Source organism: Hoplias malabaricus, chromosome 2 (assembly GCF_029633855.1).
Source record: "Hoplias malabaricus isolate fHopMal1 chromosome 2, fHopMal1.hap1, whole genome shotgun sequence".
Classification (NCBI taxonomy): Eukaryota; Metazoa; Chordata; class Actinopteri; order Characiformes; family Erythrinidae; genus Hoplias; species Hoplias malabaricus.
This window is the reverse complement of record NC_089801.1, coordinates 45197428-45210661: the sequence shown is the minus strand read 5'-3', so window position 1 is coordinate 45210661 and position 13234 is coordinate 45197428. Positions and strand designations below refer to the sequence as shown.

General features: G+C 37.4%; 1 protein-coding gene and 1 pseudogene across 1 annotated transcript; both read left to right on the top strand.

The window, feature by feature from the left end:
• Positions 1–8: 8 nt before the first annotated feature.
• LOC136676802 (antigen WC1.1-like) overlaps positions 9–13234 on the top strand; it is a 31715-nt pseudogene continuing 18489 nt past the window's right edge.
• On the top strand, positions 4824–11866 carry LOC136686222 (uncharacterized). The gene is made up of 7 exons (XM_066659849.1): positions 4824–4907; positions 6949–7021; positions 8387–8591; positions 9331–10379; positions 10488–10557; positions 11228–11396; positions 11509–11866. The coding sequence occupies exons 3-7, from the start codon at positions 8387–8389 to the stop codon at positions 11669–11671; spliced, it is 1656 nt and encodes a 551-aa protein (XP_066515946.1). The 5' UTR covers positions 4824–4907; positions 6949–7021; the 3' UTR covers positions 11672–11866.

The window sequence follows — 13234 nt, the reverse complement described above, 5'->3', positions numbered from 1 at the left end:
ATGAGGAGATCGACCACAGACACTCCACTCAAAGAGGTCAGTGATATGTGAAGCGTTCTATGTGTTGTTTTTTTTGTTTGTTTTTTTTAATTAATACTCGTCTACATTTGAGATCACAGAACACATACCACAGTGCAGTGACTAAAGGGAAATTCATTTTTCTGTAATAAATAATTTCTTCAGTAAAAGTTGGAGTTATTTACAGTAAATATCTCAAAATATTCCAGATTGACTAATTACTTTTTTAATCAGTCCAAATGTGATAAGGCAGCAGCAATCAGAATATGGTACTGAATATTTTGTAAGAGTCTTGAAACATTTCACACACAATATATTTATTTTCAAGCAGACAATACAATCAATATTTTTACTGTTTTTAACACAATGCTGAGTTATGTACATATTCAACTGTATTTCGCAGTAAATTAAATTGTATCGATGCTGTGTGTGCGTTTTTCCCCTTTTTATTCAGGGCGTTTTATTTACATGAGCTTTCCTCCTGCCTTAAATCTACAGGAGACAGCAGTGTTTAAGGTGGAACTGGAAATCTGAATAAGTAGCTGGATAGGCCGACATTTGCACGACGCTGAAGTTGGTTACTTATTCTTTTCTCTGTTCCACCTTAAATGGTGAAATAGTTGCATTCTGTCGCCGCCAGATGGCAAAGTACGAACACACCTTCCATAACATGGAAAAACTACACGTTTAGCTTAATTCAGTGGATATTATCTCTTTATTTTCAAAGTGTCTCAAGGATCTGAAATGCTCACTAAAGACACAATAAAACTGACTATTAATATCCTGAAGATGAAGAAATTTTACTGTGGAATTTTTTTATAATGGCCCCATAAACATAGCACTGGACACACTAAAATGTGTGGAAATTGTGCATATGACTTAATTCATTTGACATTATCTCTATTTCCTAAGAGTCTCAAAAATCTAAAAAGCTCACTGAAGACACAATATAATTGGAATTATATATATACATCCATCCATCCATTATCTGTAACCGCTTATCCAATTTAGGGTCGCGGGGGTCCAGAGCCTACCTGGAATATATATATATATATATATATATATATATATATATATATATATATATGAGATGGAAGGATCGATCGGCTATGTATCGATATCGGCCGATTTTTAATCAAAATATAAGATCGCGATCGGCCGATATTTCTCAAATTTAGCCAATCCCGAGCTAGCGTTTCATCCAGGAGGAGCCTCCTTAAAACCTCCCCGGTAAAGTCCCTGCAATTCCTATCTGAACTGTTAGAAAACATGTCAGTCTGGCCGTTTTTTACCTTATGTGACACAGACTCATCCAGGGCATTTTGTAAAATTTGTAAAACCAACGTGTCTCGTGGGGGAACCAAAACAAAGTCATTTAACACTACTAATCTGATACGGCACTTAAGAGTACACCACGCGGCTGAATACAGTGAGTATCAGAAAACAGCAGAGCTAGCACGGGCAGCTAGCACAAAACAAATAACTCAGAAAACCGTGCAGACCACATTTGACAGGTACGAAAAGTACAGCAGCAACAGCCAAAAGGCTAAAGGAATCACAGCCAAAGTGATGGAATTTATAGCTCTAGATAATCAGCCCTTTTCGGTTGTAGAAGACGAGGGATTCTGCCGCTTAATATCCCACCTGGACCCACGCTATGCCATTCCTAGTAGGAAATACTTTTCAGATGTTGCTCTTCCCGAGCTGTATAAAGCGGTTTACACACACATAGACCATCTTCTGCAAAATAACATTACATCACTGAGCTTTACAAGTGATATATGGAGTTCCGACGTCAGCCCGACCTCCATGTTAAGTCTAACAGCTCAGTGGATTGATCCAGACTTTGAGCTACATTGCGCCGTTCTGCATGCACGAGAGTTTACAGGCTCTCACACGGCTAGTGCTCTGATGGCAGAGTTCGACAGCATGTTTAAGTTGTGGTCAATTCCAAAGAGTAAAATAGTAATCTTGAGAGACAATGCACGAAACATCACAAAAGCAATGCAAGATGCCGAATTATCAAGTTTGCCGTGTATGGCGCATTCAATACAGCTTGTAGTGAATGAAGGGGGTTTGTCACAACGCAGCATCAATGATATTGTGGCAACTGGAAGACGGATTGTTGGCCACTTCAAACACTCACCTCTGGCTTATTCACGCCTTCATAGTATCCAAACTCAGCTCAGCCAATCTGTAAAGAGGCTTTAACAGGATGTTCCGACAAGATGGAACAGTACCTTTTACATGTTACAGAGTCTACTGGAACAAAAACACGTGTTGGGTGCTTAAGGAGTCGAATATGATCTGCCTGCCGCTTTCACTGCCAATCAGTGGGGGCTAGTTGAAAACATGTTGTCGTTGCTCTCACCATTCGAGGAGCTAACTAAAGAAATCAGCGCCTCCACCGCTACCGCTGCTGACGCAATACCCTCAATCAAAGCCTTAAAACGTTTTCTCCAGAAATGTTCTGAAAAGGATCATGGTGTCAAAACATCAAAAGCTACTCTTTTGGAAGCAACCGAGCAGCGGTTCAGCACCATCGAGACAGAGACACTGTACAGTGTGGCTACACTCCTTGATCCGAGGTGAACATTTTGAAAGGGTTAATATAATTGATTTTATTAGCCAGATTTAACGTTGACCGTGTGTTCTTTTTTAATGCCAGATACAAGGACCGCTATTACTCCGGTGAATTCAAAACACAAGCAAGGGAGCAGTTCATGGATGTGTTGAGCGCGCAAACAAAACGGGAGCCGTGTTCCGGTGAAGAAATGCCAGGACCAAGTCAGATGAACACAGACAAGCCAACAGAAAAATCACGAATAGATTCCTTGTCTGCCATGTACAGTGAAATACTGGAGGAAAGCATGGAGGTCCAGGAGAGCAAAAGTCCGATCGCATCCCAAGTGCGCTGCTATCTTTTGGAGCCCACCATCCCACGGAGCGCGCGAGCACTAGCGTATTGGAAAAGCAATAAGGCCCGTTTTCCAGCTCTTGCAGAAGTCGCTCGAGCCTATCTCGCTGCGCCTTGCACAAGCGTGGATAGTGAAAGATTGTTTAGCGTCGCTTCAAATATACTGACTGAAAAGAGGAACAGACTGTCATCCCAGAAAGCTGAAATGTTACTCTTTGTGAAAAGAAATATGCCTTTAAAACTCAACATTAAGAACCAGTAGTTCGGCAGATGGGCCTTTTTCCCATTAAAACAGGCCCTGTTGTTTAATTTCAAACTTTACATATTTTATACCTGCTGTTTTATTTAATCTATAATTCATCCAAGACCTACCTGCACAATTTCAGTAACGCTATGCAGACATTTTTTAATTTTACTGTATAACAATAATTCAATATCTACATTTAATGGTTGCAATTTTTCGTTTTTATAATAACCCAGGTTCTGAGTTTAATACCTGCAATTTTGACTGCATTTATGTAATATACTGTTTTTTCGTGTTAAAATAATTAATGGTCTAAATTTAATGATTGCAGTATTTTATTTTTTTTGGTGTATTGTTTTAAAACAATTCAAGTTCGTTTTAAAACAATTGTAAAAAGAAATATAAATCAAAACTAACAGTTGCAGTTTTTCATTTAAAATAACCGAGTCTAATGACTGCAGTTTTGACTGCATTTAATTACATTTTGTTTTTTAATTAATGAGTGGTCTAAAAGTAATCATTGTTTGTATTTATTTTCGTATTTATTGCTAATTGTCTGTATTATGCTGTTTCACATGAGTTCGTTAAAAATTGTAATAAACCATTTAGACCAAGTTTCGTGTCTTGCGTGCTAAAAATTGCATGTTGCCCTGCAGTGGCATATAGCCCCGCCCTCGATCGGTATCGGCTATCTGCCGATCGTGCTGAAATGTGATCAGGGATCGGAATCGGCCTCAGAAACGTTGATCGTTCCATCTCTAATATATATATAATGTGGAATTATTTTGTAATAGCCCTATAAACATTGGACACTGTAGAATATGTGGAGAATTTGCTTTTTTGGCCTAATTCATTGGACAATATCTCATTATTGTCACAGTGTCTCAAAAATCTAAAAGGCTCACTGAAGATACAATATAACAGACTAATAATGTGCTGAAGATGATGAAATTTTACTGTGGAAATTTTATATAATTGCACTATAAACATAGCATTGGACACGATAGTATGTGTGGAGAAATTGCACGTAGCTTAATTCATTGGACATTATCTCCAAATTGTCAAAGTGTCTCAAACTGACTGAAAGGTGAAGATGCAATATAACAGACTATGTTATCTTTTTATTTTTTACTTTTAAAGTGTCTCAAAAATCTGAAAGGCTTATTGAAGACACAGTACAACAGACTATCAGAATCCAAAAGATGAAGAAATGTCACTGAATTTATTTATTTATTTTTTTTCATGGCCCTGTGATATGAACACAGAATGTGGAAACATGAACTTTGGTTATACATTCATGTGAAAAGTTAGGACACCCCATGACAGCCTTTGTCTTTTTAAACATTTAATTATACGAACACATGAGCTTCATTTGAACAGTACTGAGAGATGGAGCTTATGTAACTAAACAAATAAACCTGAAGAAATTACTTAAAAATATAAGATGTAAAACAGGGGCGGCACGTTGACAGGACGCAGTCACACACACTGTAAAAAAATCCTGTAAAAAACCAGGCAAATTACAACAGTAAGATGCTGTTTTTTGTAAAATACGGTAATACTGTGAAAAGGAAGCTGTTATTTACAGTATTACCGTATGTTGAGAACAAGTACATCATTTTACGGTACAGAACAGTATTTTCCCAAAGCCGCTTCAGCTCCGCCCACACTCAAATGCTGCCGTTGTAAAAAGCCCTGAGGATACTCTTCCCTGCTATCAGTAACAAGGTAAGCTGCCTCAGTCAAACAGCTAAATTGTTGTGTTGTTGTATGTGGACTTTCACATTACTTGATAGATTAGATGTCTCACTCAGAAAACCAGTACTACACCATTAAGTTTTAGCTAGCTTTGAATGTGAGAGCTGGCTGGTTTGCTAATGCTAATATTTGTTTAGTAACCTAAATCAACACGTGTTACATGTTAACTTAGAACAATATTTCTTTTTCAATAATTGCTCAACTGTCATTTAAAGCTGCTTCTCTGTATTTATTCGCCTGTGGTTCATCATTAAAAAGGTAATATGTAAACCATAACGAGAATTTTTGTTTTGCTGCCTGGTAAAATTATCATTGATAAACATAAAAGTCCCAAATATTAGTAAAGGAATTACATATAGTTTTAACCTGGCCATTGTTAGCAGCTTGATAGTGCAAGTTGACTAGATGGCTAGTTTGCAAGCTAATGCTACTCCTGATTTTGTAACTGAGTTGGCAGATTTTAAAATTACAGTACAATACAGTATTTTCTCAAAGCCATTTTTAGGATCACTCTAGTATGTCTCATTATTTTGAAAGCCCCTGTTTACCATTTATTTTACCATAACCAGAAGGGTTGCTCACTTTGATAAATTGCTTTTGTTTGGCCTTGTATGGGAGTCATTAATCATTGATAGAAGAAGTATTTTTTTTTAATTGCACAAGTAGAACAAGTTAGTCTTAAATGTTAACCCACATAATTAAATGCTGCTAATAGTGACCCAAACTAATCTTAATGTAATAATTGTTTATGTCTTCTACTTATAAAGCATTATTGGAATTTTCATTTGGATGCATGATATCCGCATTTTAGAATGATTTGCCAGGTTTGTGGACATGAAGCTAGCATGGTTGCTGCACATGTTCGGCACATGCGAATTCACAGGCATGTTGCCAATGTTGCCTTTAAGTGTGGTTTTTCAGATTGTAAAAGAACCTTCCAAAAATTTTCGGCATTTAAAACTCACACATATCGACATAAACAAAAGTCTGGAATTACATCTAGGCCATTTGCCATATTAGACTTGACTTGTCATGTTGATTTATGTGAAATCAGGTGTGAAAATTTTAAGAGCTTTTTTGCTCATTTGAAAACACACATTAGGGAGGGAAAAGAAGTGTCTTGTCCATTTCAACAGTGTGACAGAAAGTTTGCAGTTGTGTCTACCTTTACTTCTCACATATCTAGGAAGCACAAAGATTATAGGGAACAAAACCTTGTTAACTGCATTGTAAACCCTGACTGCTCCTTTGTTGCAGATCAGTCTGATATGCAGATAGGTGCTCCTTCTCATGTTGAGGAAAGTGCTGAAGAGGTCTGCCCCGAAATCATTGATGAAGCTCTATTCTTGAGATGTCTAGCCCAGTTTTATCTAAAACTGCAGGCCAAATGTCTGCTTCCATCTACCACTATACAAACAATTGTTGAACATCTGCAAGAAATACATGACATAAGCCAGTCACATTTACTTTTCAAACTGAAAGACAAGCTGGCTACACTTGGGGTTCATGAAACAGACATAAGTGCCGTAATTGATGTATTAAAAAATGAAGATCTCTTTCGAAGTTGCAATTCTCACTCACTGAAAACTGACCAGAGAAGGAAAACAGTTTTCAAAAATAATTTCAATTACATTGAGCCAGTTCCAATTTGTCTGGGGCAGAATGAAGCAGGCAAAGAATGTTTTGCACAGTATGTCCCAATTAAAGAAACTATCAAGTCTCTATTTCAGATTGACTCAGTTAGGGAACATCATAAACAAGTGTACACATCATCCCAAGCTAAAGATATCCTTCAGGATGTTTGGGATGGAAAACACTTGTCAGAAAAAGTGATCTTTCAGGCAGAGGCTTCATTTGGATTGATCCTATATCAGGATGCCTTAGAAGTAGCCAACCCTCTGGGATCTGGGAAGAAGAAACACAAAATACTTTGTGTGTATGCTACTCTTGCAGATATTGTACCACATCATAGATCAAGCATTGACCAACTGCAGCTTGTTCTACTTTGCAGAGAGCAGGATTTCAAGCATTTTGGCCAAGAGAAAGTCCTGGGTCCCCTGATAGAAGATCTTAAAGATCTAGAGGTGAGTGGCGTTACTTTTCCTGATGGACAGATTTGAAAGGGAATATTGTGTTCCATTGTTGGGGACAATCTAGGTGCACATAATATAGGAGGATTCATAGAAAATTTTAGTAAGAGTGAGTACTTCTGTAGGTATTGTACCACTGACAGAGCAGCTTTTCAAGCAGATCCTCTTTTCAAAGGCAATAAGCGAACAGTGCAGTTACATAGAGATCACCTCCAGTCTCTGAGTGCTGATGCAGCTTTAAGATCCATAGGTGGTGTCAAATTTGATTCTGTGTTTAATCAACTAAGCTATTTTCATGTCTGTCAGCCAGGTCCATGTCTTGGTCACGACCTTTTTGAAGGGGTTGTATCTTCTGATTTGGCATTATACATTCGTTATCTTGTAACAGTGGACAAGCAATTCACATATAGGGAATTGAATCAACGAATAAATCAATTCAAATACTTGGGTAATGATGGTAACAACAAACCCAGTGAGGTTAGTGCAGGGGGAGAAAAGCTATCTGGCCATGCTGTACAAAACTGGTGTTTGCTCAGGATGCTGCCAGTCTTAATCGGAGACAAAATCAGTAATCCAAGTGATAGTGAAATATGGAGGCTGGTTTTGCAGCTAAGAGAGATTGTTGAGCTCATATGTGCACCAACTATTTTTACTGGTCAAGTAGCCTATTTAGGAGTTCTAATAGAGGAATATCTGTATTCTCGATGGCAAGCCTTTCCTACTCAACCACTCAAACCCAAACATCATTACCTTAGTCATTATCCTGAGCTGATCATTCACTTTGGGCCTCTCATACGTCTATGGACTCTACGATTTGAGAGCAAACATATGTATTTTAAGCAATGTGCCAGAAAATTGCACAACTTTAAGAATCTTTGTGGAACCCTAGCAGAGAGACATCAGCTGTTGCAGGCATTTCTTTATGCTGGAAATTTTTTTCCAGCAGATGTTGCTGTGGTCAAAAGTGCAGAGTTTTTTTAGGGGACTATAATGATGAGATTAGACAAGCAGTTTCACATCTCAACTTTGAGTCTCTCAACACAGAGATTGCTCATGAAGTTACAGTGAAGGGCACAAAATACAAAAAGAACATGTACATCTTGATTGGTGAACAAGAAGGCCTTGTAGTGGGAAAAATTAAAGTAATTCTCATTCATGAGGGTTTAGAAATACATTTTATTACAGAGGAGCATCAGGCTGTCTGTCTTCCTGACATGGGTGCTTACAGTCTTAAACCAATAGGGAAAATGTGCTGTGTTAATCACAAGAATCTGCTAGATTACTACCCCTTGCCTGAGTATATGGTATGGGGCATGCCATTACTAATTCTTCACCATTCCTTTCTGTCTTTGTACAAAGATGCCCGTCTTGATTGAAGACATAAAGGCCATAATTCTCAAGACTTTGCCCAATGTTTCTGAGGAGAATTGTGGACAGCTGATCTCTATACTTCAGAATTGTGGAGTAGAAAATAAAGATGACCTACGATATGTACAACAAGAAGATATTTGTGAATTCTTGCCAGTAATTCAACTCAGAAAACTACTAGAGGCCTTCAAATTGGGTAATGTAGACATGAAATATATCATAAGAGTGGATCAGTGGTTTTCAGTGCTGGACTACACTTTAAAAGATGCTCAATTAAAAAAAATCCTCAATTGTTCTTTAATAAAGGGAATGGCTCTATGTAGAACCACATACATACTACATAGAACTACGTAGAACTACATAGAAATATTTCTTGCTCAAATTGTTTTTTGCATTACAAAGTGGTTCTTCATGTTGATGGGGAATGTGTTGTATGTGGTTTCATATAGAACCTTTTGAAAATGTCTCTATATAGCACCAAATAGTTATCATCTATTGTTTCTATGTCAAACGTATAACAGCAGAAGAACTGTTTTTTTTTTTTGGTGCTATATAGAACCTTTTTCAAAACGGTCCTAGAGAGAACCACATATAACACATTCTTCCTCAATGCAAATAACCATTTCACCATTCAAAGAGTAAGCACTGGTTTGAACATCTTAGAGATTCCCTTGCTTGAACCACAAATTATTTAACTAATTACCACTTTAACAAGCTGTTTGAGTTTAAATGGGTATGTTAAAGCAAAAAATACTTTACTTATTAAATACTATAAAAACTACTTCTGGGCCAGGTTTGACAATCACTTCATTTATGAACAATGTCTATTTGTCTATTCTAATATGACATATATTTGTAGTAAAGAACATTTAAATTAAATGTAAATTAATCTTGGGACTACCTTCTCTTCTCTTATTCATTCTGTTGCCTTTCAGAGACAGAAACCCTCACTTTGAATATGGAAGTGATATCAAGCCATTCACCACCCTCCAGCCCAACAGCATGTCCTCCATCTAATCCATCACTGCATTCAGATTATTTTCTTTCCCATGGATATGAACAGTCAAGCTCACCCTCCACATCTCTGTCTTCAGAAACAGACAGCAGTGGCCCAAACACTGGCCCATTACATATTTCAAAGACATGGCCCGAAAGATTTCAAGTACCATGGGAGAAAATGCCTCCAGAAATACAAACAGCAATTTCTTCTGGTAAGAGACCTAAACCTCCAGAATGCCGTCAGATGGTCAGAATACTTGTAAGTGAGATGCGCAAGTTTGAGTTGTGCCCTACACGAGCACAGTGTCTCACTGTCTGTAGAAACATTATTAGGCAGTATCCTAATAGTTTTGCAGACATGTTTCCTGATGGTTCAGTAATGGCTGGAGGTTATACATCACTGCTTATACAAGTCAAGACACGTATTGAGAATCTGAACCGTGAGAGTAACTACACACGCCATAGAGCCTCAGCATCAAACACTGGACGGAAGATGGGGCCATCTGACACTTATGGTTGTGTGAGATTTCAGCCTCAACTCCCGCCTGAAGAAACAGAGGAAACAGTGGAGGCCAAACGTCAAAGATTACAGGAGATTTATAGTCAGGAGGGAATGGGTGGAGTAGAGAGATCTGAAGTAAAAAATCTAATGGAGACTACATTCTGTCTTCTGCGTCAGCATCTAAATACAGCACCACCACCTTCAGTCCAAGACTTGAGGAGCCAGTGGCCTTACCTCTTTAATCAGAAGTCCCTCTTCTGCCACTTTCAGCTGCTCACTGACATTAATGTGTTGCGAGCTTTGGAGATTTCCATGGCAGAATGTGGAGGACCCATTACAGAATACTTTAAATCCAAATCTAAAGATGCAAATGTAAAAGCTGTCATCTCTAAAACTGAAGATGTCGAGGAACCATTCCGTGTTGTACAGCTAATTATGGCACACTTTCAAGAGAATACAAATGGACTCATTTTTCATGCAGATGTGAGTTTACTTTTTGTTTTCTTTTGTTACAATTTGTGTTTAATCTCTGTGTTATACTTGAATAATATTTATTAATATAATTTATATGAATCTTTTCATTTTCTTCAGACCAGTGCCACTGCAGCAGATGTTGAGAGGACTCTAACACTCCCTGCAAGTCCTCGTCTGATACTTCTTGGTATGTATATATCTGTGTATCTTGACTCCCGAAGACTTTTGCATATTACTGTATTATTTTTATTCAACAAATTAATGTTATCAATACTTCAATAAAATTAAGTGATTGGAGAAAAAATATAATCTTTTGGAATGCAAAAGTCACTTTTGAACATTCTGACTCACTCAGTCATAAACTCTTACTTACATTCACACACACACACTTATTCTCACTCACATTCAATCTCATGCAGTCATACTCATCCACTTAACTAACTCTCACCTTCACTCACTCACTCATTCACTCACACTTACCCTAACTGACTTCTAAACTTCAACTTAAAAATATCATAATGAAGCCAGACTACACAGTAGAGCATGGCATAAACCCTGGATCATATTAACCTTCAGGAAATCAGAGGTATGGACCCTGAAATCACCATGCTTCTCAAGACTTTTCTTTTTTGAGGCACCTGTGTTAGTATCATATTCTCATGACCAGTGACTAGTGACTTAAAGCATCATCAATAAGCAGTAAAGTTGAATAGTTGACTATTTGGTGTAACTCTCTCTCTCTCTCTCTCTTTCTCTCACACTCACACACACACTGTTTAGCAGTCAAAATCCAAAAGGAGTGCTTTAATAATGTGGTGTGTCCTTTTTGGTTAAAACAATGTTTTTTTTTATGCAAGGAACGGAGCTGGTCATTCAAGGCTGGATGATTAGTCTTGAGGGTCATGTCATTTGTGAGGGCGTCCTACCTGCATTCTTGACTGGGCTTGCAACTATGTTTGCAATTTACTACGTGTTCAACTTGCAGTACCAGGAGGAGGCCTCTTGTACTTTGGAGTTCATTCAGAGGTAAGACGTTTTGTGTCCTATATCTGTCCTTTTGCTCTTGTGCATGCTTCATTTCCCAAATCACTCTGAAAGTCACCAACCAATTGTTAATTTTATTCTGTTGTGTCTCCAGGCGCTTCATTGGGATAAACCCGGAGAGGGGTACAAAGACTAGCCGGGGCAAGGTGGTCTCAAAGAAGACTGGTAGAATAGTGAACAAGAAATCTTTCACAGTCAACCCGCGTGTCTCCACACTCCTAAAGTATCTCATGGACTTTCAGTGGGACTTCATTTAGGCAAGCAGTTTTCCACACACTCTCACTAATGCACCCACTGGTAGTGTGTGCAGATAATGGAAATTATACCAGTTTTGGCTGTTTAAAAGGCTTTTGCATTTTGGTTTTATTGGAAAATTTAGTTTAATTTTACTGGCCTCTACCAGAAAAACAAGTCCTCCTTTAATCATACTATATGATTTTTTTTAGCTTGAAAATGAGAGGGGATTGATTGCCAGATTGTTCAGACAATTCACTGAGTGTTTTTGTTCTGAGGTTGTGACTATGTTGCTGTTTTATTTAATAAATAGTATATTTGAACATTGTTAATGCTGAACTTGTTTTTATTCAGTTTAGTCTATTTTTTAGAAATCTGATTTGTATGTCAGTGTAAATTGTATTTTATTACATTGGCAAAAAACTATCATTCAGAATACAGTATACAGACACTAATATGACAGTCAATTTCATGGTATTTTAATAGATTTTTTAATACAATGGTAATAATCTGTAATTCAGAGTATAGTATAAAAACTGTAAAAATTACAGTAAAGAGCTGGAAACCCTGCTGCCAGTATTTTACTGTATTTGTTTAGGTTAACAGTATTATAATGTTCTTTAATACAACAGTAAGAAACTGTAATTTAAATTACAGTACAGAAGCTGTAAAAATTACAGTATATAGCTGGAAACCCTGCTGCCAGTATTTTACTGTATTTACTGAAATTCACGGTATTTTAATGTCTTTTAATACAACAGTAAGAAACTGTAATTTAAAATACAGTACAGAAGCTGTAAAAATTACAGTATATAGCTAGAAACCCTGCTGCCAGTATTTTACTGTAATATTACGGGGAAATTTTTACAGTGCAGCTCCAGGGACCTCGAGGTTGTGGGTTCAAGTCCAGCTCCAGGTGACTGTCTGTGGTTTGGTGTGTTCTCCCCGTGTCCAAATGGGTTTCCTCCGGGTGCTCCGCTTTCCTCCCACGGTCCAAAAACACACGTGAATAGATGAATTGGCAACTCAAAAAATTGTCCCTAGGTGTGATTGTGTGAGTGAATGTGTGTATACGTGTGTCACCCCATGAAAGACTGGCACCCCTTCCAAGGTGTGTTCCTACCTTGCGCCCAGTGATTCCATGTAGGCACTGAACTATGGACTTTGTATGTCCTATGGAATTTTTATTTTTTTAATTGTTAGATTATCAAGAATCTGTAATTGATATGAGAGAAGGTGTAGTACAAATATAATATCCCAAAGTGTAGAGTTTAATTCATAGATGTGTGTTTGTTTAAACACTGAATGTCAGTGTGTATATTCACGATGCCTGGTTATTTCCAATATTATTATATTTTTATTATTATGCCATTTTATAGCAATTAGTCAGGTTGCCTGGCAACATATTAAGATAAAAGAGGGCCTTAAATATGAAAAACAATATCTGTAAAAAAGACAAAAGGAATTTGTGATTTTCCCCAAAAAATAAATCCCAAATAGTTAAAGTAAAAATTATATTTTTTCATATATTAATGAAGTTTGCTCTGAAGCAAGAATTAGCACAATTTAGGCAGCTTAGCCCAGTG